The 24,610-nt window shown below is 46.8% G+C and overlaps 12 protein-coding genes across 12 annotated transcripts; 3 read left to right on the forward strand and 9 right to left on the reverse strand.

Annotated features, from left to right (window-relative positions):
- Nucleotides 1–6: 6 nt before the first annotated feature.
- Nucleotides 7–317, reverse strand: LY89DRAFT_739000 (uncharacterized protein; the record flags this gene model as incomplete). Its single annotated transcript, XM_018220428.1, has 2 exons — nucleotides 7–92; nucleotides 146–317. The coding sequence occupies 2 exons, from the start codon at nucleotides 315–317 to the stop codon at nucleotides 7–9; spliced, it is 258 nt and encodes an 85-aa protein (XP_018065927.1).
- A 228-nt stretch (nucleotides 318–545) lies between these two features.
- On the reverse strand, nucleotides 546–2,448 carry LY89DRAFT_654225 (uncharacterized protein). The gene is made up of 7 exons (XM_018212289.1): nucleotides 2,286–2,448; nucleotides 2,088–2,231; nucleotides 1,869–1,934; nucleotides 1,781–1,818; nucleotides 1,482–1,723; nucleotides 885–1,429; nucleotides 546–834 (listed from the first exon to the last, which is right to left on the reverse strand). The coding sequence occupies exons 1-7, from the start codon at nucleotides 2,335–2,337 to the stop codon at nucleotides 677–679; spliced, it is 1,245 nt and encodes a 414-aa protein (XP_018065928.1). The 5' UTR covers nucleotides 2,338–2,448; the 3' UTR covers nucleotides 546–676.
- Nucleotides 2,449–2,862: 414 nt separating this feature from the next.
- Nucleotides 2,863–4,487, reverse strand: LY89DRAFT_722697 (uncharacterized protein). The gene is made up of 2 exons (XM_018218751.1): nucleotides 4,299–4,487; nucleotides 2,863–4,226 (listed from the first exon to the last, which is right to left on the reverse strand). The coding sequence occupies exons 1-2, from the start codon at nucleotides 4,377–4,379 to the stop codon at nucleotides 3,216–3,218; spliced, it is 1,092 nt and encodes a 363-aa protein (XP_018065929.1). The 5' UTR covers nucleotides 4,380–4,487; the 3' UTR covers nucleotides 2,863–3,215.
- Nucleotides 4,488–4,779: 292 nt separating this feature from the next.
- LY89DRAFT_688782 (cleft lip and palate transmembrane 1) lies at nucleotides 4,780–7,146 on the reverse strand. Its single transcript, XM_018215771.1, has 5 exons — nucleotides 7,026–7,146; nucleotides 6,384–6,971; nucleotides 5,978–6,335; nucleotides 5,668–5,931; nucleotides 4,780–5,621 (listed from the first exon to the last, which is right to left on the reverse strand). The coding sequence occupies exons 1-5, from the start codon at nucleotides 7,086–7,088 to the stop codon at nucleotides 4,882–4,884; spliced, it is 2,013 nt and encodes a 670-aa protein (XP_018065930.1). The 5' UTR covers nucleotides 7,089–7,146; the 3' UTR covers nucleotides 4,780–4,881.
- Nucleotides 7,147–7,292: 146 nt separating this feature from the next.
- On the forward strand, nucleotides 7,293–8,654 carry LY89DRAFT_227770 (uncharacterized protein). The gene is made up of 3 exons (XM_018206012.1): nucleotides 7,293–7,495; nucleotides 7,552–7,820; nucleotides 7,934–8,654. The coding sequence occupies exons 2-3, from the start codon at nucleotides 7,626–7,628 to the stop codon at nucleotides 8,522–8,524; spliced, it is 786 nt and encodes a 261-aa protein (XP_018065931.1). The 5' UTR covers nucleotides 7,293–7,495; nucleotides 7,552–7,625; the 3' UTR covers nucleotides 8,525–8,654.
- Nucleotides 8,655–8,784: 130 nt separating this feature from the next.
- LY89DRAFT_594492 (putative proteasome subunit alpha type-1) lies at nucleotides 8,785–9,670 on the reverse strand (the record flags this gene model as incomplete). The annotated part of the gene is made up of 3 exons (XM_018209807.1): nucleotides 8,785–9,411; nucleotides 9,466–9,577; nucleotides 9,633–9,670. The coding sequence occupies 3 exons, from the start codon at nucleotides 9,668–9,670 to the stop codon at nucleotides 8,785–8,787; spliced, it is 777 nt and encodes a 258-aa protein (XP_018065932.1).
- Nucleotides 9,671–9,996: 326 nt separating this feature from the next.
- On the forward strand, nucleotides 9,997–10,945 carry LY89DRAFT_688785 (vacuolar protein sorting 55). Its single transcript, XM_018215772.1, has 3 exons — nucleotides 9,997–10,167; nucleotides 10,237–10,450; nucleotides 10,610–10,945. The coding sequence occupies exons 1-3, from the start codon at nucleotides 10,129–10,131 to the stop codon at nucleotides 10,741–10,743; spliced, it is 387 nt and encodes a 128-aa protein (XP_018065933.1). The 5' UTR covers nucleotides 9,997–10,128; the 3' UTR covers nucleotides 10,744–10,945.
- LY89DRAFT_624960 (para-aminobenzoate synthase) lies at nucleotides 10,946–13,877 on the reverse strand (the record flags this gene model as incomplete). Its single annotated transcript, XM_018211059.1, has 2 exons — nucleotides 10,946–12,171; nucleotides 12,367–13,877. The coding sequence occupies 2 exons, from the start codon at nucleotides 13,875–13,877 to the stop codon at nucleotides 11,100–11,102; spliced, it is 2,583 nt and encodes an 860-aa protein (XP_018065934.1). The 3' UTR covers nucleotides 10,946–11,099.
- A 772-nt stretch (nucleotides 13,878–14,649) lies between these two features.
- LY89DRAFT_739008 (uncharacterized protein) lies at nucleotides 14,650–17,174 on the forward strand (the record flags this gene model as incomplete). The annotated part of the gene is made up of 11 exons (XM_018220429.1): nucleotides 14,650–14,763; nucleotides 14,812–14,840; nucleotides 14,952–15,231; nucleotides 15,280–15,406; nucleotides 15,460–15,719; nucleotides 15,890–16,020; nucleotides 16,144–16,160; nucleotides 16,213–16,251; nucleotides 16,427–16,491; nucleotides 16,557–16,980; nucleotides 17,071–17,174. The coding sequence occupies 11 exons, from the start codon at nucleotides 14,650–14,652 to the stop codon at nucleotides 17,172–17,174; spliced, it is 1,590 nt and encodes a 529-aa protein (XP_018065935.1).
- Nucleotides 17,175–17,295: 121 nt separating this feature from the next.
- On the reverse strand, nucleotides 17,296–18,577 carry LY89DRAFT_688788 (acetyltransferase/esterase). The gene has a single exon (XM_018215773.1). The coding sequence runs from the start codon at nucleotides 18,274–18,276 to the stop codon at nucleotides 17,443–17,445; it is 834 nt and encodes a 277-aa protein (XP_018065936.1). The 5' UTR covers nucleotides 18,277–18,577; the 3' UTR covers nucleotides 17,296–17,442.
- A 131-nt stretch (nucleotides 18,578–18,708) lies between these two features.
- Nucleotides 18,709–20,753, reverse strand: LY89DRAFT_654244 (cytochrome P450; the record flags this gene model as incomplete). Its single annotated transcript, XM_018212290.1, has 5 exons — nucleotides 18,709–19,683; nucleotides 19,734–19,951; nucleotides 19,999–20,329; nucleotides 20,386–20,464; nucleotides 20,625–20,753. The coding sequence occupies 5 exons, from the start codon at nucleotides 20,751–20,753 to the stop codon at nucleotides 18,887–18,889; spliced, it is 1,554 nt and encodes a 517-aa protein (XP_018065937.1). The 3' UTR covers nucleotides 18,709–18,886.
- Nucleotides 20,754–21,205: 452 nt separating this feature from the next.
- Nucleotides 21,206–22,149, reverse strand: LY89DRAFT_674160 (TPR-like protein; the record flags this gene model as incomplete). Its single annotated transcript, XM_018213415.1, has 4 exons — nucleotides 21,206–21,242; nucleotides 21,301–21,492; nucleotides 21,540–22,038; nucleotides 22,098–22,149. 4 exons carry the CDS (start codon nucleotides 22,147–22,149, stop codon nucleotides 21,206–21,208), a joined length of 780 nt encoding a protein of 259 aa, XP_018065938.1.
- Between the last annotated feature and the right edge of the window lie 2,461 nt (nucleotides 22,150–24,610).

Raw genomic sequence — 24,610 nt, forward strand, 5'->3', positions numbered from 1 at the left:
CCTTCTTCAACAACAAGTCGAGCAATGAAAACAACAAAGCCAACACGCTGCCTTATCCGAAGCCCTCTTCTCCTTTTCCTCCTTCTTCGCATCTACCAACATCAGCCCCCTTCCTCATCCCCACCACACATCACAAGAAACATACCTTCCACCTCTACCTCCTCAACCGGCAGTCCTTGCTCCGCACGTCTCTGCTCCCGGATATTTTTCCACTTCTCCATCCCTTCCACGATTTCCTGGTCCTTGGTCGACATTTGATTCGCGGTAGACGAGGGTTGCTGTGTCCAGACACCAGCCTGGGAATCTTGCGCGGACATTGCAATTTAGTTTCGAGAATAAAAGATAGAAAGGAATGAGGAGTGAGAAACGAAGATTTATTCGAGAAGTTAGAGAATCTACAAAGGGGAATGAGGCTGTGCAAACCGCAGGATCTGCAGGGTTACTAGTACAGCGAGGAAAGGCCAAGACTTAGACCCTGGATGAGTGATTGGATGTTAACGTACGAGGAGAGTATTATATCACCAATCAACGGGCTCTAAGTTAAGGTTATTTCGGCTTTCGCTGTATTATTCGAAGTTCACTGATGAATTCTTTCAAAGTGACTGAAGCTTCCATCCTCTCCGCACTGACCGCTGCCGGTACTCCAATCTTCAAAAAAATAATTGATAGACATGTGTCATATGGAAACCGACCTAGTCTCAATCTTAAACCCAACATTATCCAGCCTGTCAACAAATCCTTTGCCAAGACAGGCTGGCGTGTAGATCCCACCACCAAGATTCAGGCTACCATCATGTACCGTAGCCGCAGCCTGCGCCAAAAACGCACCAGTCACTGCATAAAAAAATTAAGTCTGCTCTCATGCGGGGAATGACCATACTAACACGAATACATGCTCCCGTGGTATGTAGCCTGGCAATAAGCTTGCACTTCTTCTGTTGGCCTATCTGGAGTCGCAAGAGCTCGATATTCAATTATGTCGTCCTTGGCTTGTTCCATGCTCGGGCCCTCTCCAGGTTTGTACACCAATCTCTTGACCAGCTTTCTCATGGATGATGACTTTGCTAGCAAAAGAGCTGTCATCGCGGTTCCGTAATGTACCATCCTACCCGAGAACCAATTGCCTGTTTTCGTGTATTCCTCGAAACTAAAATCGGGACCATAGCTTTCTTCTTGCTTGCTATGAATTTGACTGAGCAGTCCCCAAGTACGATATACGATAGCGCGATCCATGGCACCACTTAAGAATGTCGTGACTCGGCCTAGATGAGGGATGGTCTTGGTTCCTGGAAAGATGGGAGCGGTGGCCTGGTTAGGATTGGGCACGGGTGACAGTGCGTACGGTTTCATCGCTGTATGCACTTCCTCGAGAGAACATACGTCGAATATCGACAAGAGACTGCTGACGGTGCCACCAGATGGTACAGAACTGTGTGTCTTTTAAGCGACTACTTCCCTCCACGGAAGGTGCTATTACTTACTCAAGCCGGTGAACTGAAACCACCACATCCCGCGTTTTCGCCCTGAACTCCATCCGATTGTACTTCGCAAGTGACCAGGTGATCAGGTCGGCTGGCGACGATTCAAGACCGAGTTGAGGGAACAACATGCTACCAGACTCCTTTGCAACGGCATCGTACTTCTTGATCATACTGGCGGTAAATGTGACTTCACCAGTGGAGTCCAAGTAATGAGTGCCATTTTCCGCACATGCCTTGAAAGCCTATATACGGTCAGCCTTGGTTCTTTCTTTATACCTAACATGCTTGAATTTACATACATACTCGCCATAAAGGCCGTAAGGTCCCACTGTAGTGACTACACGAATCAGTTCACTGGACGATAAGAAGTTCGAAAGAAAGTGGTACTGAGGATAAAAGTCTTCTTCGCCAAGGTATTCAGATCCTCTTCTGTCAGCGCAACTACCTCGATATCTAGTGCTACAATTAGCTTCAATCATTGCTTGCACCAGTCCCAAGATAGGGACCGCAATCGTTGCATTGTATAGCCAGAGATCACATTTCCGTTCGATATTTGCGTCCAGTTTCATAGACCCAGTTTGCACGCAAATCATGGACAAAACTCACCAGGCTGTAGACGATCAGGGTTCAACTTCCTTAGCTCGTCGCTGAACTTCTCAAGCTTATCCCTTGAGCGTCCAGCAATCGCCCACCTGAGATCTGTGGGTAGATGGTTGGCAATATGTTCAGCTGTGAGCTTCCCAGTATAGCCTTGGAAATGTCTCATTAGCATCGTTATGTTTTTTCCCCGAAACTCTCACGAACCTGTAGCACCAAACACAACCAGGTCATAATGACGGCCATGTTCGTATGGCATCGTGTAGGTGGTTTCAGTGAAAGTCCAGGGAGTCGTTGAACAATAGAGTGTGATGATATTGGGTTTGTGTTTTTTTTGAGACAAATATACAGCCAATACTCGAGAGTAGAGATGAAATAGATGTATATTAGGACTGAAATGACACTGGATTCTCTGTCCCTTTAAAAGAGTTGAAATGTCCCCTGCTTCAGCCTCCATCACGTGCTCGGCTTGAAAGTCACCCCGCTTCCCCTGTTCCTAGGAACGCCACATCTCCACTGTTCCTGCAGCTTATTGCGGCTCTCCGCGCACTGGACTTGAGACCGGCTTAATGGCGCCACCGAGCGCTGATAGACTTGTAGATTTTGACTCAATTATTATGCTTCTCTTGCGGTAATTATCCCCAATGACAAACAAAAGTTCCGAAATCATGCGTTGAACTAGTGCATAAAGCTCTAGATCCGCTTAGAGAAATTTACAATGACCAAAAAGGCTGCCAAGTCGTGCGCTGGTGAATATTTTTAAACCAGTGAATTCTGGAATGACGGACAAGAATTCCGGAATTATGTACAATCTAGTGAATTCTGGGATGACGGATATCAATCCCGAAATCATATACCAGTGAATCACGGGCTCTAGAAATCTCCTCTTCTCCTTTGTCTATAAATACAAGCGGCCGCCTCCTCCGCTTCTTCCTTTCTTCTCATCAACAAGATCTTGCACCCAACTTTATGGGATTCAAAGTTGACTGTTGCCAAGCTATCTCTTGCTGTCAACATTCTGTCTCAAGTGATTAAATAATCCGCAGTATGAGTGATTATCAACCAAAGTCCCTTGGTACTGCGTGTTATGATAGAACAGCGACTTGCTCCCACTTTCATGATAGGCGTACAATACAATCAAAAAACCTCAGCAAGCGATAGCCCTGGTGCGCCCATCTGCTTTTCAATAATCACCATTTTCTTTTTGAATTCCAAATTCCTACCTTTCCCCCAAATTTTTCGCAGACGCTCCCGTACAGAATGAATGTACTCTTCTTCAGAGTCCTTGAAGGCAAGTTTGTAATCGATAGACGGCATCAGGGGAGGTATGTCGCTAGCTGTCATCTTCTGCGAAATTATATGACTCAAAACCTCGGGGCGAATCTTTGCATAATATAGACAATTCCAATCGAGCTCTTCCTGCATCTGCCCTGACACGTGCTCGGGAGGGAATAATCCGTTGTTCAATATCCTTTCTTCGTACTCGATCGGGTCCATGAAGCGGACCGACGAACTATCGTCTTGGTCGGCTGCCCATTCAGCAAGCACGATTGTGAGCTTTTCGAGGCGAGGGAAAACTCGCAGCAAGATATCCGATACCAATAGCTCGAGCGAGCACCCCCCACGAGCGGATAATGGTTCGTCCAGGCGTACCAGAATAGCAACCCTGCTAATCGTCGCCAAACCCCCTTCTCGGACTCGAAACATCTCTTTTATGAAGGCAGGGTAATTGGCACCATTGGGGGAGACCGTGTTGTAACGAACGTAGATTGTGTCCCTGTCGAAGTCAAAATAGGTGTTACCAGGAGCATAAGGCGTGGCAAACGTTTTGTTATAGTGTTTTGATGCTACTGCGCGGGATTCTTGGCAGACAGATAGCAGACTCGGCGGAGAGCAGTCTGATCTGAAAGCGACCTCTGTCACAAAGGGAGAGCGGATCGACTCCTCGTAGTCGCTTTCCGAGTCCGATTCGTCTTCTTGTGTAGGACGTGGATCTGCGCTTCCAGACGCGGCGGTCTCTCCATCGCGCAATTCAGGTGCATCCAAAGTGTCATGCCCCTCATCCTTTATCGCCATGTGTCTCGTCTCATCTTTACAAGGTACGAGGTTCAGGCATATCGTTCTGGGACCTGGAATAGCGAATTCCCACTATGATATCTTCGGGTCAGTACGGCATCGTATCTCAGGAATTATTTGGCTGTATCCGAAGAAGACACTTACGATTCTCAATCTCAATTCTGTAGGTAACAGGCCAAACACAGTGAACGTGCGTTCCATTGCTACGATTTCTTTGTTCGACATAGTACGACAGAGGAAGAGAAGCGAAGACAAGACATGACAAAAGTATTCAATAGCGCGTTCTGCAGTCTGTAGTCTGTATACTTTACAGGATGAATGCCGGATTTGTATGTTTCGCTATTGATGTTCGAGTTGGTTTGTTCTGTTCTGAGATGTTCCGGAGTCTGTGCACCCTCGCTAATCGTGCACTAAAATTCTGCCCTAGACTCCGCCTTTTAGCGCATCCCAGCTGTACGGTACAGGCAAAGTCTGCAAAATATTGTACCTAGGTGCCTAGGTAAGTTTCATAACCTAGTCTTAAGAAAGTTTGATTTTCATCTTGTGTTGGTTTCTTTCTCAACAGCGATTCTCTGTTCTGCAATATCTCCAGGAACGGTAAGCACAGCCAACCTTAAGGATTTCACTATTATCAACGAGCATGAAGCGCAGTGAAATTTACTGTCCCAAGTGAAATAATTCATCACAGATACATACATATCTACCTATTCCCACTCAGACGCAGGACTCATTTCCTCTTGGTAGCATTCCCCTTCTTCGAGGAGCCTGAAGCCTTCTCGGCTACATTATCCAACACCTTCTGTGCCTTCTGCGCACCTTCCTTTCTAACAGCCACACTGGCATCAGCTCCCGCTGGGGCAGCTAACGGTCTAGCAGCAACCTTCTCCTCGATTTGCTCTTCATCTCCTCCTTGGCCGAATTCGTTGACTCTTGTGTAGTCAACCTTGTATTTGTAGCTCTGGTACAGGTAGACGAAGAAGATAACATCGTCTCTCAGGGTAGCAAGACGATGCAATAAGGGCATCTTGACGGTGAATGCGAAGAGATCGTCGATGAAGGTGTTGAGTGTCTTGTACATCATGGTTCTGCCGGGCATGTGTGCCACTGACTTGAGGCGGTAATTGATGTAGAGGGATGGAACCATCATGAGGAATCCGTAAGCGTAGACGGATCCTACGAGGGTAGTGATCACGAATGAGTACCAAGATTTATGAGTCTCGTATTTGAGGGAATAGCCAGCGTAAGCGAGGAGGAGCGGGACGGCAATCATGTAGAGGTACTTGAAAGCAATTTCATCATACTCCTTGGTCTTTTCTTCAACGTCGGAAAGCGTGTGAGTGTCTTCGAATGCAATTCGGTATGGGATGAAAGAGTTGGGCGCGTCTCGAATTCGGACATTGACGACAGTGGTGATCTTCCAGAGTTCGAGCACAATGCCCATACCTTGAGAGAACAAGATCATCCAACCTGAGATTGTTAACGACGTGAGCAATAAGGAGTGTGGGATACCTACTGGTGTTTTCATTGTTATCCATTAAGTAAAGGAAGATAACAGCTTGCATGAAGACATTTGCGAGAATAGATCTGACCGAGATACCGACATTGTTCTTCTTGTTTCGGTAATGACTGATGTCCGATTTGAAAGCCAACATTTCAAAGATCATGTGAAGGATACTGACAACGACAGTCGTGCCCAGGAGGTAAATGTTTGTGTCAAGGAGGACTTCTTTGATCATTTCGAACTCAGTGCCGTCTCCACCTCCAGCTTGCATTTGACCTAAAAAGGTTAATCACCGACGTTTGAATTCGCATCAATAACATACCATTAGCAGCATTTCTGGCAGTTTGCTTGACACCTTCATCCACGCTAGCAATAAGACTGAACTTCCAATTCGCAAGGTGGTTGAGGTTGATGTGGAGAGGCAAAGTAGTAACAGTGGAGTTCAGAGGCATCATATGTGTTCTGAGTTGCCAGAAAGTGTTCACGAACAAAACAGGATAATACCATCCATTCTGTCCAGTGGCATCTCGAGCACCTGTCGCCTCAGGGTGAACGTATTGGCGGACAGCTGGTTGAAGAGTTGGGAACAACATAACACCGGCATCCGGGACGAAAGACATGGTAAAGTTCGGATGATAATGGGATTTGATGATAGGTCCAGTTGGGACTTCTTCCACCTCCTATTGTTTCATTAGTATACATCTTCAACTGGAACCATAATTTCCTACCGTTTCAGTCTCATTGGCAGCAGCAAGAAGATTCTTTGTTTTCTTGATCTTCTTCTGCGCAATGTATTGCGTCAGCGGATGAACGAAATGGTAAGCTTTCGTCGGGTCGTATCCTTGAACTGAAGGGTCGATGCTGCTGCCAGCTAGAGCAATGTAAAAGTGTCCCCATAGCGTTCCGTTGTTTTGAACCTCCTTCGGCACCTCAAAACTTGTATCAATAACCCTGTTCTCGTCATAGTTTCCAAACTTAAATCCATTCTCTTCAACAACAATTCTGTCCTTCGGTACTTTTGCCAACGGCTCCGAAACAAACGTTGGAGAAACAACAATTGTGATATCCAATGAACTATCGAGAGGCCAGATAGGTGCGAGTCTCTGCGGAATAGGATTGTACGCCGCGCCCTCGTCAAGGTGATTTGGTCTCGACATAAAAGGTGGGATAGCAGCAGTGTTTGCAGGAACAGTAACAACAGCTCCGGAAGCGTCGGTCGTGGTCGTCGTGGCACCTTTATTTCCCATGAATTGTCCCATAATAAATTGCATACCAAAGAAGATAGCAAGTCCTTGAATGGCAGACTTAATCATGGGCTGTGACCGAGGCTATTAGCATATGTCTCTCCGTTGATGGATAGCAAGACTTACGCTCATGCCGCTCTCAGTCTGTGCTTGCGCACCGGCAACTGCTGGAGCTGCTGGAGGAGGCATCTTGAAGAATTGTCGATGTTCGGAACCTCTTGCTCAATCGCTCGAGATGAGGTTGAACAAGGTGACGAGGAGCAAAAGTTTCCAGCTCGGCTAGGATAATCAGAGACCCTTCCTGATCCAGATCAACCAATCATCTTTCACGTAGGCTTTTCGCGGCTGCACGGCTGGAAACAGCGACAAGGGCTGCAAGAATGTGTCATACACCGTGAACTTGGTCGAGTTAACGAATGCGGTATTTTGTTGAGAACATTCATGAACATAGGAAATTCTTGAACATTGATTTCTTCTACTATCTGTCCTTATCAACTGTCTCGTCTTTTCGCCCACTTTCAGAGCAAATCAGACAAGTCAACTGACCACACTTGTGCTACCGAATACTTGAGTACAAGATCAGCCTTGTTTAAGCCGTATGCGCTCTCCTCGAACATTGGTTTTTCCACAACATCAATTGATTCCGAATCAGACTCAAATAGAGTAATTGACTTAATACATACGATTTCAAATTCCCAGTCAAATCTTTCTATACTGCATTCCAATATGGCTTCAGGCGGGGCATCACCAGCGGCGAAACCTACAGATCTCTCAACCCCACTTCACGGCCTCTCCAAGTTAAATCCCAACCATGTTCTTAGCATTGCGAGCGACGAGAATGCCACTCCTTCCAATGGCTCACCAACAGTCAAGGTCTGCGTCTTCTGTGGCTCCTCCGCAGGAAAGTCACCAGCGCATATGGTAAGTCGCAACTATTTCGCCTTGCTCGGGCAATTGATGTCCCCGCTACTCTTTCCTATTACTTCTTACCTTTAATTATTACCTTTAATTTGGCAAAGCTAACTCCCTCACAGGAAGCAGCCCGCTCCCTAGCCAAAGTCTTCCACGAAAACAACATCTCCCTCGTCTACGGCGGCGGAACAGTAGGCCTCATGGGCGAAGTAGCACGTACTCTCGTCTCTCTCTCCGGTCCCACGTCCGTCCACGGCATTATCCCCGCTCCCCTGGTAAAATACGAACGAGGACCCGACTCGACAATAGCCAACGACCCCTCGTTCCTCCCAGACTACAATACCTATGGCAAGACGACAGTAGTGAAAGACATGCACACCCGCAAGCAAATGATGGCGCAAGAGGTGCTGGCTGGGGGTCAGGGAAGCGGATTTGTGGCTTTGAGTGGTGGGTATGGGACTTTGGAGGAGCTGATGGAGGTTGTTACTTGGAATCAGTTGGGGATTCATAATAGAGGCGTGGTGATTTATAATGTGGAGGGGTATTGGGATGGTTTATTGAACTGGGTCAAGGGAAGTGTGGAGGCGGGCTTTGTGGGAGAGGGTACGAAGGGAATTATCAAGGAAGCAAAGACTGGCCAGGAGTGCGTGGAGGGTTTGAAGGACTACAAGGTGGCAGAAGGTCGGTTCAAGTTGGAGTGGGGCAATGAATAGGTGGCAAGCACACATGGAGTGCTGACGGGTCCTCCAATGATGATTATAGCTCTCTCACTAGAGACGCGTATGGATTTAGCGCTTGCTTTTGGCGTCGGTACACAAAGAAGGGCATTGGAACCAGGTAGATCGTGGCTGGGAGGTGTTGCAAAAACTCCTCTCGTATAGACCTAGAGCAAATGCTTAGACTTCGCCCTTCTATCATTGTTCCTGTATGTTGTACAATGCCATTTTCATTCATCACCCAGCTCCCCAGACCCCTACGAATCGACCTCCATTCCCCCCTCCGCAGTCTCATTACCCTCTGCCACCAAATCCACCCATTGCTTAACCTCCATCCCATCATAAAGCTTGAATGCCTCAATAGCCTTTGCACCCTCCGCTCTAACACCAACAACACCGACACTGCAATTCTCTACCGTTAACTCCTTGTCCTGTGCCAAACTCTCCTTCAAAGCCGCCAGCCCATGCTTAACTAACTCCTCTCTCCCCGCATCCGCAAACTTCTCCAAATTTCTCTCCAAATACGTCCTCGCCATCTGACTCCGAGCTCCAATCGCACAAGCAACCATCTCCTGCGTCATACCCGAAGGCTGGAACTCGAATAGATGCGGTCCCGTCTCATCCACACCCGCAACCAGGAGTCCGACACCATATGGTCTCTTTCCGTAATGTTGGGTATTGGTTTGTGCTCTGTCGCCGATGGAGGATACGAGGCGTTCGAGGGGGATGGCGCGGCCGTAGGTCAGGCGGGAAGAGAGGGATTGTTGCTTCATGAAGTTGGAGAGGACGCGGGCATCGGATGCTAAGCCTGCCAGGGCCAGACCGAGATGTTCGTCGATGGCGATGACTTTCTTTTGGTAGGAGGACAGCTCTTCTGCGTTGCGCTGAGGATTTGGTTAGTTGTTTTGTGATTCAGAGATGGAGAGAAATGGATGCACCTTTAATGCGACAAGGACGGCATGTGTCTTGCTGACTATTCCTACGACGACACTTCCTTGCTTCACAGCTTCGGAGGCATATTCAACTTGGAAGATTCGTCCTTGTGGCGAGCTATAGGTGCTAATATCAGCTTCATCTTCAATCCAAACGCGCCTGTAGAACTCACAAGGTGACGGAGTCGTTATCATAATTGTTTCGGAACATCTTGACGTGTCTGCAGCTCTAGCTGCTTGTGTATGTATCGTAAAGAGCGGCAATGGAACGACAGAAGACGATGCGGTGAAATGCTGGACTGATGAGAGTTTCTTTGGGCAAGGCAGATACGCCGACGAAGCTCGCTCTTGCTCTTTCCAGAATTAAGGTTGCCGTAGTTTAGCAGGGCACGCTTACCGGGGTGCAACTTGAGCCTCGCGAGGGCGGACGTCAGCTCAAGAACAAGATCACGCAGGCAGGACAACGGCGATTTCAACCACCGCGATCTCATCAACTCTGCGACTCTACTCTAATACGATAATCTGCATGGAGGAGTAGTGAGTTGATTATCGGAACCTGGTCATACATTCAGTTGGAAAGGAAGCGCTCATCCCGAAACATCGCAACGCAGCCTCACGATAACACCCACCTCAAGAACCAACCCACTACCACCCTATATGCAATTCAAGATGACCGCGGGACTCAAAACGATCATTTCACTCTCCTTTGTACATCCCCTCAATCATCTTCTCCCTCCATTTCTCCCTTTCCGAGCTTAGAGGCTAACCGCCCATCAGGTTCTAGCAATAGGTTTCCTTCTAGTCATTCTCTCCTGCGCCCTGTTCCACCAATACCTTCCTCTCCTCGTCGTCGCGACCTACGTCCTTGCTCCGCTGCCAAACTGGATCTGTGGACGATGCGCCAATCCCGATGATTTCGTCGAGAGCTCGGGTAATGCGGTTGTGGATTTCGGGCGCTTCTGCACGGGGTTCTTGGTCTTGATGGGTGTTGGTAAGTTCATATTTCTCTTATGATTGCTAGGCTTCGTATACTGGAATGAAGCTTGCGTTTGCAAGATGATAGGAACCTGTGGAATGGGAGATGGGCGTGGGGCTGCTAGCAAGGCTGGAGGGTAAAAGATTTTGAAATCAGTGCTAACGTAGCATCTAGCTCTTCCGGTATTGCTTGCACACTCAGCGATCATTCGATGGGATGCATGTGTCATGTCCATCATTGGAGGTGGACTCATCTATGGCACCATCATCGCCTTCTCAATGTTCTTTGAAGAGGAGCAAGAATTCTAAATCAGGAAGCAGAGTGTCCGGAAATGGGAGGGAGAATGGAAATCGAACCGGCAACCTAGCCAAGGGAGGACGAAAGAAGGGAAAAGGAGCACTTGTATGTGTAAAGTGTAGCATATCATCAGCACGGTCTTGGGTTTTTCACGACGTTCGAGCAAGGTAGCGCGCGAAATTTTGATATTTCAAATCTATCTATTGAAACAGACCCTTTCTATCTATTGGGTATCGTTGAGTATTTTGAGCCGCCGTGTATATGCAACGCCTGACCATGACCCTAATACGTTGAGTATCCCCTCTTGTTGAATGTTGTAATCAAAAACGCCACGCTAGCCGACGTGAGTCCCAGTATATGCAAAATGTCACTGTCTAAACAATCCCAACGTACCACTTAGCTTGGTCAACATCTCCTCTCTTTCTCCCCTTGCCGTGCTGAGAGCTGTAACTGCACCGCCGGCTCCGATGTGCCAAGTTTCTGTCTCTATCTTCTCACCAGTCTCGAAAATCTCAACACCATCTTCGTCGTCCCATTTGAACATGCACCTGATTGTCACACTCCAGTCACCTCGTCCGGCTACGTCCATATAGCCTACTACACCCGAGTACAAGCTTCTGTCTTTCCCACCCTCAATCTCTTGCAAGATCTCACAGCTTCTTTTCTTCGGCGCCCCAGTCATGCTTCCAGGTGGTAGACTAGCTGCGAGAACATCGAGTCCAGTGTACCTCTTTCTCATCGCCTCCTCGACTTCCTTCTCACGCATATGCCATTTTAGATCCGGATCAACAGCTTGTGGTATTTGTCCCTGGACAATTGAGATCATCTGGAAGACGCTCTTGTACTCTTCTACAACCATAAGCCTAGGGACAGCAACATTCCCGCTTCCGCACACGCCGTGAAGATCATGGCGCACAAGATCAACAATCATCAGATTCTCGGCTTTCTCTTTCGGGATATCGAGGAGCGCGGTGGCTTGTGCAAGGGTCGATACCTCGGCGGATTTCCGGACGGTGCCTTTCATTGGTCGAAGCTCGCATTTTCCTTCTGCGGAGTACTTTAAGAAGCGTTCAGGAGATGCAGAGACGAGAGTTGCGGAGCCGAGTCGAATATAGGATGCGAACGGTGCTGGCTGGCGGGAACGAAGAGTCTTGTATAGATCCCAGGAGGAAATTGAGCGGGATTTGCGGAGAGTGACCAGTGTTTGGTCTGTAAGGCAGATCTCATAGGAATCGCCACTGCGAATGGATTCTTGGCACTTGTGAACCTTCTGCTCGTAATCGGCATCTTCTGGGGTGGTGATGGAAAGCACGGATTCGCTCGAGGTGTTTCGTAATGTGCTTTGGAAAGGGTTTCGCTGCGTGAACTTCGCTGGTAATCGTGCCATGTTTCTAATATGTACCATAGTCCCATTCAAGAGAAAGTTGCTCACTGGAGGGCTTGCTTTAGACGTGTGGGTGTGATTGTGAGTTGTAGCTATGCCGCTGAGGGTATTGCCGTTGTAATGAAACTTGATGCTGCAAGGCAAAGGAATGCCATGTTTCGATATAGCACGGAGGAGCTGCTCTTTTGTTGTTCCTTCTGCTATATTCGAATATGTGGTAGTATATGGTGAGAAGCTGTCAAGGGGAAACAGGGCATTCTGTAGCAGCGAGCGAATTCTGTTCTGCCAGGAAGCTGATTTGCTAGCATCAGAATTCGGAGCTAGCTCCTGGAGGTAGATAATATTCTTGACATGATCGATTACCATGCTTCGGGTGACCCACGCAAATGACAAGTCGGGACGACCGACATTACTGGCACCTGTCTTGACAGGTATGACTCCAATGCTTTGGAGACCTAGCTCATAGGTAGTGTAGCCCATGAAACCTCCCCAGAAAGGAGATTCCTTGCCAACCTCTGCTGGGACGACGTTTAGCACTTGTCTGCGGTCCAAATGCTTTGCAAGAAATGGCCAGATCCCCCCATAGGGATCTATATCTAAAATTTGAGAATATTGATCTCCGGGTTTGCGGCAAATTGAACGAAGACTGTTTTCTCCAGAAGTGTATTCGTATCTCAAGCAGTCATCAATCTCGAGGCCAATTATGCTATACTTCCCTCGAACATCTGCAGACCCCACAGATTTCTCATGTGCGTTCGAGGACTCGAAAACGATACGATCACCTCTATCTCCTTGGACGATTTCCGAGATCTCTACAACAGAGACATTTGCTGGGATTGGAACAACAAGAGAATGGCAGACCAAATCATTCACAGCGTGGATCTTGGGAACAATTGAGGTCAGCCCCATATGTCCATCTAATTTTTCCAGACGTGTCTTCTCATGCTGTGACAGCAGACTCTCCCGCACTGCAGTCCGGCCTTGTATCGGTCCATCGAAGCTAAGTCGTCGTTTCCGATGAAGATTATTCCAGCATGTTGCATGAAAAAACCATTGTTCAAGGACTTTCGTACTTTCCGGGTTCGTGCAAATCGACTCTGGGTGATACTGAAGGGCCCAAAATGGCTTCGAAACATGCTGAACTGCAACCAAAACTCTAGCATCTTCCACACCGGCATCGTTCGCAATAGACAGGTCATGCTCGACCCATGCTAAAGGCTGGAGATCTGGACATCGTGTTGAGGGCTTCCATTTTTGTACTTCCCACTGCCCGTTCGGTACTGAGTCCTGGCCAATATCAACGCACAGACTTTGGTAAAGCGTTGCGGCAATCTCTCCAACATTGTGGAATATCGATTGCTGGCCCTCGACCTTGTTCTCTCCAGCGTGTTGTATTCGGCGTACGATTCCATGCTGCGGACCTTTCAATCTTCTAACCTTCGCACCAAACTCGAGACACAAACTCTGGAAGCCCAAGCATATCCCCAGAACTGGCAGCAACTCATTCTCGCTGAGCTTCCATATTCTCCTTATAAGACCTACATCCTCTTCTTTCGCCGGATGTCCCGGACCAGGTCCACAGATTACCGCAACATAGTGTCTCAATTCCTCATGCAAACCAGCATCGGTGGCTAAGGCGGGGTTGTCGATTTTTATTGTTCGGACGGAAACATCGAGAGTCGTTTCCAGAAGCGAGATTATATTGTTCGAGAAGCTGTCGTATGCATCGATGAATAATATCAGAGGCTTCGGTATTAGCATAGTTACATGCAATTGGGGCCGTGTGTCGTCGCACTGGAGGAATGATTTTCGTGACTGTTCGGTGATATATTTCTCTAAACTTTTGCTCAAACCAAGTCGGTGTACAACGGCAGTTTCCCCATTTCGGGTCTAGTCTACCTGCGGGGTTTTCTTCCTGCATGAGCACTTGCATGATCGACAATAAAACTAACAATGAAGTGGGCTCAAGCTGTAATCGCTGTCTCAATAAAGATGCCTGACCAAACACAAGAAGTAAGTGCTTCTCGACTTGGGCACAGTCTTTTGGTGGTCGTACTAAAGTATCAATGCTTCTGTCATCTCTTTTTTATTTAGCACAGCTGCCCATTGTACGGATTCATTTGAGTCAGGAAAGCTCCACTGTCCGGTCGTGGCTGATCGGCCTCGTTGTATTGCCTACTCCGCATTAGCTTGCTACCCCGCGTTGGTCTTCAGACCATCAGAGCAGTGTACACGGATAACGTCCACCTCCTCGAATTGTCTTCAGGGCTCAATATTTTCCTTTTACTGCTTCACCAAGTGTTCCAGTCACTCATGACGCCGTTTTGTAGGTCAAAATCTCATGATTCATCGGTGGTTTTTCCCAATAGAGAATTTGATATTTTCGAGTCATCCAATCTCATGTCTATATCTTCTTCCTTCCAAGCCGAGAATGATTGCTTTCGCTAGTCCCAACCCATACACTCTTTTGAAACACCCTGTCTCTTGGACAGTACGCTCCTTTACAAACGCTTCCCCAGCCACTTCATGTACTATGAGATACACTCTTGCCGCGGCCTTTATGTGGCCATGGATCGTCATTGCAGGTTCTTTGACCGATATCAAACATGTTGTATTCTTGATGCAGTCCGGAAGATCTTTTGATCATGTGAGCACATCTTTATCATCCATGTGAAGTTGCTGATCTTGTCTGCAGTATTTCGGGACAATGTCAGGAGTCAAAGGGTTTGCGGATCTAAATTACTAGATCAATCCAGATGGACAAGACGTGTTTGACCAGTCTGTTACCAGTTCTCTCAAAGGAGGTCTAGAAGTGAATACTAAGACTGATCTTAGGATTGTCACTCCAGGCCAAAGCTCGACAGAGGGTGTACCCGCAGGATCATCTATTTTACCTTGGCCTGCTTCATACCTCGGCGGTAATTGGACTGACGTTGCTCAGTGTATGATTGGGGGCTACGATGGTTGGAGCCAGTCGCATCAGGTATGGGATAACGGTGCAAATGATGACTGGGCTTCCGCCAACACGCCAAACAGCATGGCCTATTTCACAAGAGATGACATCCCTACACATTTTGGAATTGCAGAAGCTTACACAGTAGGAGATATGTATCAAGTGAGTCTGTCTGTTACTTTTGAAGACGCGACTAACTTACTTTTAAAGCAAGCCGTAATGTCTTCAATTGACCCAAATCGAGTCTTCTTCTTTTCGGGATCAGCTGGCATTCCTGGCGGGCCTCAACAGTCAGACGAAGGTGGCCCAGTACTTCAGGACTCGGCGGGTTGGCCCGGTAAGCACATACCTATGTCGAGCGTCGATGCAATCCTAACGTGCAAACTCCAGGTTGTGGTCACACAGATCCTAATTTAGACTGTTGGCCCTTGAAATGGCATCCAATCATGAAACATCTCCAAGATGCCAATGTCACTTGGCAAGTCTATCAAGACACTCCATACGCACATGGTCAGCAAATATTGGCAGGCTTCGAAGACTTCAATATCACAGCACCTGGAGATCCCATGTACAATAGAGGCCTTGCAGTTAATGAAAGCAACTCGTTCATCACCTTCATCGATCAAGCCATGAATGGAACATTACCTCAAGTAAGTTGGATCATCGCGAACGAAACTCTCAGAACGGCCCGAGTTTAGGCCCAGAGACGGTGCGTGGCTACAAGAAGCGATTGTAGCTGCAACAAGTTCGGGCGAATCTCAGAATACAACAGCTTTGTTCATTTCATACGATGGTAAGGACCAATTGATCGGTCATAAAGGAAACGCTGACTGGTAAAGATGCTGGAGGATGGTTCGACCATGTGCCTCCTACTCATTCACCCAACGGAACAGCAGGAGAATGGATGCAAGATCCGTACGGAGGTGCTGGCTACACTCCAGCAGGCCCTGGGTTTCGAGTTCCATTCTAAATTATTTCACCATGGACTATGAATGGCAATGTCTTCACAGAGCATGCTGATCATTCATCCCAAAGTAAGTGATCCTTCTCTATTACTGATCAACTATTGACCAGACAAGTCATGTTTCTAGGTTTGTTGTCCAGACTCTACAAGACATTATGCACGCTGATGACAATTGAAAGAGAAATGGCTGCAAGCGCTTGGGTATAATGTAACGACTTGTAAGTGACTTTTACTTACGTTCGTCCCTAGTTTTTGTTTCTAAGCTATCATACTTGGAATTTTTGTTCACAATTTATTCGCCGATGTATCGCGCCGAAGTTCAATCATTTACATGGAGACTGAGTCTTCTGGAAATCTTTGCTCCTAGGAATGGTCACTAATTTCTGGATAAAGCTGAGATAAACCCATGGCGACGACAATATATGTCTAATCTGATCAATGCATTTGACTTCAATAATGTACGTTGTCTGTTATAACTCATTTCAGCTACCAATACCCTTCTCGTTCTGATGTACGTCCACAGCCGAATTACTCGGTTCCGAATCCACCATGGCCAGCAACACCCCCTAACGACACGGTTCTGAGCAGCTTTTGTGGTCAGTATCCAGACCGAAATCCTCTTATTCCCATCAACGAGACTCGATCGTCTGCCCTCGCCACCGAGGAAGGCTTCAAGCAAGTTCGAGGAAACCTTACCGAAGGACGTTACCTTGTATTCGAACAGAACGGATATGCACTGGCTAACACTGGCGGTGCCGAAATGACAACCATGGTTGCGACTCCCGATCACGAACTTATCGTCCAACAATGGGTTGTCGAGCAATATGAAGCGTTTGTGCCAAATTTCAAATTCTACAGCGTTGTCGACAAAAGATATGTCGAGAATGTGGTGATTGAGTACCTTGGCGCTGATGTGGGGTATAGTCTATTCTGTGACGGGTTATACTGTACGTACCTAGGATGACCCTATTTTTCATGACTAAGAGTCTTATGTTCTCAATATCTGGTGAGTTGCTGCTGACTTTTTTGTCAACCAGGGGGCATAGAAAACAACGAGACAGCAGGCATTATGCAATTCAGTTCCAAGCCAGCGGGATTCAACATTTACAGCGTCACTTATGGGAACAGCGCGTGGACTTGACATTGTTGTACTGAGAACAGATCGTGAATGGCCTACGACATATTATATGTATGGATGTGACCGGGGGCAAGACTTGTACAGTATATGCACTGGAGTAAGGAGCATTCTATCAAATCAAAGAATTTTCCAATTTCTTATCTCAGATCGCTTCTGATCCATTAATTGAGACTATATAGACGGGCAAGGAAGTAATAGACCCGACAGGGTGGGACGTCAAATCAATTCCAGGTAAGCAATTCATCAAACATTATCTTCAGACCATACCATCTCATTTCTCCAATGTCTTCTCCTTCTTCTCAAGCTCCATCCTTTCCAACAAACTCAAGAAAGGAGGCAAAAACAACTCAGTCTCAGCTTCAAACCCCTGATGATGTCCCGGAACAACAACCCTCTCACAGCCCAAAATGGCAGCTTGCTCCTCGGTCGCCACACTAAACCAGGCATCCTTACTTCGCTCTCCTGCCATAACCGCAATGCTCGTCCCATTCTTCACCAACTTCCTCAAGTCAGGCGTATAGATCGACGCCGTCCAAAACTCATACTCCCAGAAGCTCGGCTCGTTCCTGGGATCTGAACGTGTGGGAGGAACACCAACATCATCGTATCCGATGAAGAACTTGCGAAATTCCTGCTGTGCGGCTTGGATCCCAACAGTTCGATATAGCTGCTCGCAAGTATATAGCTTGTTGTATACCTCAGTCGAGTTCGGGAGAAGGGATGATGTTGGCGCCTCGTGGCAAACGATGCGGTCGACCATGTCAGGAAAGTCGATACCAAATTGAAAAGCGATGACGCCCCCGAGACTGCTGCCGAAAATGATGGATTTGGAGAAGCCCATAGCTTTGATGATGGCTGCGACATCGCGAGCTTGCTGGGGGTGGCTGAGTGGCTTGCTCTTTTCGACTTGGCTGTTGGACATTTGGCGGCGGTCGAACGTCACGCAAGTGAAGGTTGGTGACATGAGCTCCATGATGGCATTGTACTGCAAGCCGTGACCGTTGCCCCCTGGTATGAAGGTTATGAGAGGGCCAGTGCCGTAAAAGTAGTAGTGTAGGTTGCAGCCTTCGTTTTCGACTGTGGCGTGGGTGGGTTTGAATTCCATCTTGGGTTTGCGGATTGCTTCTCTGGCACAAAGACGCTTTATGAGGTCGAGTAGGGAGTACATATACATATACGTCTCTGTGAAAGCTTCGCGTATATCTTCCTTCCTCGGCTCGCCGATTCTGTTGCCTGCAGGGTGACGAATTTTGTATGTATTATCAAGCAGCTCGAAGTTGATTGGTAGAACTCACGACATGCTTAAATGAAGGTATACTATCTCAACGATGGATCCTCTAATGTGGTTCTGAGGAATCTTCTTATACTTGTCGGAGTTTGTTGTCACCATGAAGGTCACCGATTATCGGTGGGGGTTGTGTGCGACCAATTTTCGTTTCGGGAGTCTTCGTGATACATCACTCGGAACTTTGCGCCAAGTCTCACAATAGTTCTTGCCGGGCGCTGCTATGTATCTTCCGAGAGTAGTGCGTCACTTCAACTCCTGTGGTGTTGCTTATGATGGATCACAATAATCGTCCCCGGTTTGGTCAAGTGATTAGACGTGGGCCTCAATCATGTTACTGTCAGCACGCCTTTACGAAGCCAACCACTCAATAGATATCATCGTTCATAGCCTTTCTTTCCACTCCCGATATATCGATCACATTGAAAGCTCAGATGAGCTCAGCCATAACTCTAACCCCCTTTGATTCCATTTTCGGCATGGCGACCTGGAAATCATGCACGAATGCCACATCACTCTCGTCCGTCTGCCACAAGGTCATGTCGAACTTCTTGATCAGTGCAAATACAACCAAATACAATTCAGCTCGTGCAAGTTCGATTCCCAAGCATTTGCGTCCTCCCTTTCCAAACGCCATCTGGAACTTCCGGCGTTCACGGCCTTCCTCGCCGAGCCAACGACCTGGATAAAATGCGAAAGGGTCAGGGAACACAGTTTCCGCCGTTTGTGAGCTCAGAGTTGTGATGCTAATTGGAGTTCCAGGAGGGATAGTATATGATGTCCCTGCTTTGACAGGAAATGTGACGTACTGGGACGGTTTGTAAGTCAGTGTGTCTTGGGCAATACGTGCTGCCCTAGCAGTGACACCAAACGAAAGTCTATTGCCTTCCTCGATCACTGCTGACAGATAAGGCAGTTGCTCGAGTCTATTCCAAGATGCGTCATCTGAAGTAGTCGCGAGCTCAGTACGAAGTCTACTAAGAATGGCAAGATTCGAGAGTAAGTGACAGAATATCACATTCAGGGTCTTCGCAGGCGATTCACCTCCGGCGAGGACTAGCAGTGCGCCTTCCTGCTCAAGACGAAGAAGAGCCTTTTCGGAAGGAGGTAGCACCGGGCTGTCAAGAACGGAGGCATACACGGACTCTTTACCTGTTGGCCCAAGAGGCTTCTCATCGTGGACTTTCGAAGATTTAGCTTTCATAATTCTCAGCAGCTCTTCTCGCACTCTCTGTATATGGATGTTAGAAAAATTGGATAACATGCAATTTCAGCACTCAAGTCAAACAGTGAAAGCATGTCGATGAGTCCAGGTGGCATGATTGACTTGCTTATAGACAATGGAAGCGATTCCAAGAAATCGGGTAGCCATGGAAAGTGCTTGTTGATGTTTATCCCCATCAGAAGAGAGTTACTATTCTCGCGTAGTGTAGCAACTTTTCCCTCATCTGACAAAAGATCCGATTGATGAGCGAACAAGAAATTTGTGACTACACTTCGGCCTGTCAGTATCTTCCAGTTGTCGTCGTGCTTCCAACTTACTCATTGGAGAACGCGAAGAATAAATCGGACAGATTTGCTGGTATCTTTTCCACTGCATGCTTCCCAATCACCTGGCACAATTGTTCAACCTTTCGAGTGATCAAAGGTTCAAGGTACAGGACATTGCGTCTGCTGAAGAAGGGACTCAAAGCTTCACGCCGCTTCCTGTGCATTTCGTGGCTCACCGTCGTACCCACACCTCCAGAAACTCGTAAAGTCCTCAACTGATATTCATACTTGTCTCTATAAGACATTGACGGAGCATACACTGTATCTAGAAATCCAACATCGTTGACGTGGATTTCGTCTGGTGTGACACGTATGATTGGCCCTGCAGAGTAGCCATTAGTAACGGTTCGAGTACATCAAATTGCATTGGGAGCGTACCGTATTTTTTGTGTAGTTCTTGGATCTGGAATACATATCGACCTTGGTGAATGACATCGAAATAGAACTCATACCACCACTGCAACGAATTAGCATAGTACAACATCCAAACGCGGGTGAGAGGCTTTGAGAGCTGAGAGCCTGGAGCTTTCTCAGAAGTAATATGTCTCGGCTTTGCCTGGTTCTCAGAGCCCTCATATGCAAGAAAATAGTAATTTAGCAAAGGGATTCAACCATACAGTCAAAGCTGCAAGTTTTGGTCCTGGTATATGTGCCAGAGGGTGGAAGAAGATTCGACGAAGACCTTCCACAATGGTCAGCAACGAAGCCAAAATCAATGTAGTCCCCAAGACTTGAAGAATCGTCATAACTGCGAGAATTCAAGTTCCGGTTGAAGCGGCGCTGAAAGTGATAGTGGAGGAAGTCAAAGTCGCAAGTCTACATCTACGAGGGGGCTTCCGAAACTCTGATATACCGATACTCTCGGAGTGATTGAAAAATCCTGTAACAAAAGTACCTTCTAGACGGCACAGTAAGAAGCTAACGGAGATAACATCGAGCCAACTTCCTGGTCTTACGTCATGTGACGTAGCAATTAGAAATGAGTTCTTATATAGCTGGGAAAGCGATGAATTTATGCGTATAATAAAACAATTTTTTATCAAAAAACATAATAAATAAAATTAAATTAATATATATTATTTTTGTAATAAAAAGAATAATATTTTAAAAATTGCGTTTATTATATTACGTTTAATATAAATAATATAAATTAATCATTTTCGATTTAATATATAAAAAATATAATTTAAAATAACTATTATTTATAGACGTTCAAAGCGGCTTTCAGATATTTACTACCAGACATTAAATTAGAGAAAAAATGCAGGTTAACGGGAAATGAGACTGACTCACATTGCTTCGGGTGTATTAGAGAAATGGTGGTAATGATATGATAGCTTGTAACAGAGATCACCAGTGTCGTGATGCTCGTATCCAAAATGGTTGATTTGGATCTTGAACGCTTCTTGATGAATCTCGAACCCTTCAGCGTCACGCTTCTGGGCAATCCGGATATTTCCCAAGACTCTTAGGCCCCAACTTCTCCTAATCATGGTCAGCTGGCGTAATGAGACGGAATTGCTCTAGCTTACCGAGCCCAAACTTTATTGGGGGCCTTGTTAAGGTTATCGATGAGCTTGAGTGCCTTTTCAACGATCTCTGAGCCTTTATCAAGCTGCCCACTCTTCCAGTAGGCCCAGCTGGCGTTTATGTATGCCAGGGCCAAAGTGTTGCCAAATACCAGCTCGTTGTGCAATGCAGTTAGCTTTTCCTGAAGAAGTAGTCCTTGCTGGTGGTAATGAAGAGATTTCGCAACGTCATTCATTGCCAGAGAGGAATTACCAAGCGTCGAGTATGATCTAGCAAGCATGCGATCCCGATCTTGACTTGAATCCGATGTTAGGAGGACCTCAAGTGCTTTAGAATACATCTCGTGAGCTCTTTTAGCAAAATTCGAGTTTCGCAGCATATTCCCCTCGACATCGTAGATACTCGTCAGTAACAACGGTGCGTTCTTCTCCTTACAGACTTTCTCGACGGTCGGGAATATTTTTATTGCATTGTAAGATCCCCGACCGTTAAGGAACCTGTCTGGTAATCAGTTGCCGTACAGAGTTCATCGATGATCTCCGCCTCTCAGTCGTACTTACATGAGAGCATATGCAAGCACTTAATGAAGACTTCAAGGGAACGGAAGTTCATCCTGCATAGTCCTATAATTCTCTTCCAGAGACAGGATATGTGACATCACTCGCTCATAAAATGCCCAATCGCAATCCAGGTCTGCCTCACCTACAACGCCGAATCTCTCAGAAAGAGCGAACAGTATGCTTTGAGCGTTTTGAAAGGCTTGATTACGTGTTTGTTTGCTAGACAACCCTAACGACTGTGATTGAACCAGACGATGCATCGAGATGTTAGTTTGTGGGATTCCCGCGACAAGACTTCGATTATCTATTTCAGAAGACGACACCGAAACATTAACATCTAACGAGTGAAATATTTGCGCGGTTAAAGTTGGAGGCCTGAATGCGACTCCGGTTGTGACGCCTTAATGAGAGAGTGCGTTGTGAGTTCTTCGATGACCAAGCAAAAATCTAGGTCGGAAGTGGAAATACTGCATCCTAAATCTTTGAACTCCACGAGAAAGTCCTCGAGAATACCTGAAGTCGTCAATTATTTGAAAATGCGATTGCAAGACAGATTATGATTTGTATCTTACCATCGGGATCGAGAAAATGACATGGTCTCCAAAAGCGCCAATGCTTGTGAGCTCAGAGCTTGAATACAGATGTTCCAAACTGTTGCTACAGTCTCATCGTACGGAAAAGTGGATCCTTTTGGCGGCTTGGAATGTATATGTATTGCGTTCTTGGGGTCTTGGTAGATCCGGAGCATCTGCGTGGCAGGGCATCTTGAAGCTTTCATGAATCCGGCAATTTGGCTTAGGGCCAAGGGTAGCCCGCCAAGCAAACGGACAAGCTCGGTAACGCTACTTTCATTGTCAATGAGTTTAGCATCATCTGGGCTTGAGAGAAGTGATCTCAGGAGAATATCGCCTTCATGGGCTTTTAGCGGCTCGATAGTCAATGCATCTAGGGAAGCGAGACGTAATGAAAACTCATTATTTCTCGTTGTCAAAAGTATAGATCCGCTTTTCCCAGACGGCCAAAATCTTTTCAGGTCTTGGAAGGTAACATTTGTTGCGTTGTCGAAAACAACAAGCTAGCGAGTGCCTATTAGATTTTGGAAATTAGCATGTGTCGAGGTTTGAAGTGGTTCTACTAACTAGTATTCGCAAGCCATCCAAGAACAATTGACATGCAGTGTTTCGGATCACTTCAAGCGTCTATGGATTCGAGACACATTCGGCGGGCAATCTCAACATAGGCTTGAAGCATTATTTCCCCGCTTTCTACACTAATCCACAAGATGACTGGGTAGTCATTAATATGCTCGTACACGAAGTGAAGAGCTATCTCGGTCTTTCCCACGCCCCCCAGACTGGTGATGATGGTAGAGGCCTGGGAAGGCGGCCCTTTGGGCAACAATACCTTGTCGATTTGCGCCAGGTATTCCTGTCTGGGGTAGATGTTTGCAGCTGATCAGGTCTGGCCACATAAAGTTGATGAGGGATTGAATCTCCATTACTCAAATAAGAATCAGTGGTATTATATCAGTGGGCAAGAAATCAGTGATGTGATGCTGTTTCGGATCCATAGCTCTACAGATTAGCCAAGTAAATGAGGAATTATAAAAGGCTCACCTCGTTCAAATGCTGACTTTTTTTTGTCTTTTAGTAGGTGCACATGCCTCTGGACCACTGATCAATGACGAAACAAACGAATGCTCCTGGGGAGAAAGTATCGAGACTCGGCTGTTTCTCTTTCACGTCCATTGATGCTTGTCGGTGATAGTATGATTCGAATGGAACAATAAGGATATAAGGAGAACGTAGGTGCGAGCTCGCGCTGCAAAGTACAGCGAGGCTGGGCTGCCATATTTCTTGCTGAAATTGCTTGTTTTAGAATGTGTAGATAGACTAGGTGGCTCATCGTAGCTGTACCTGTTGTATGAGATATTCAAAAGTGAACAGTTCCTAGGGAAAGTTTCCGGTAAATTGCGGATCTGCCGTTCCCTTTAAGTTTACGACGAGTAGAGGAGGATGGCATACATACTAGGGATATCTGAAGATGTTTGGCCTTTCGCCTGAAGTGACTTCAGGTGCGGGAGATCCGGTGCTGAAGGTTGTAAAGAAAATGGACGGTTCTCAACGGAATTTCCGCAGTGAATTAGTAATCAGTGAACGTAATCTTGAGCCTCAATTGATATTTGGTAACCTGTCAATCAAAAGGAATTTCCTCGCATATGTGACTGCCCCTCGCACTTCGACCAGATTTTGGCTCCACAACATAGGGGGTCGCGCTAGCTTGCCGTCCGCCTTGCGAGTTCGCTACGCTGTCTTTGTCTCACTTTTACGCGTTTCGGTAGGTCCCAGTTACATTTCGCTGTCGGCCTTCTTCTGCAACGAAAATTCGTTTTAGGAGGCACTCCTGATACTACTGACTCTCTTCCAAAAGCTATTTCTTGTCCCTCGGCGCTGTGCTTGGCTCCGTTGGTGCCCGCTACCATGAACATCAAAATTCCTCCGCATTCCCAGTTG

The sequence above is a fragment of the Mollisia scopiformis genome, assembly GCF_001500285.1.
Source record: "Mollisia scopiformis unplaced genomic scaffold LY89scaffold_23, whole genome shotgun sequence".
In the NCBI taxonomy this organism is placed as follows: Eukaryota; Fungi; Ascomycota; class Leotiomycetes; order Helotiales; family Mollisiaceae; genus Mollisia; species Mollisia scopiformis.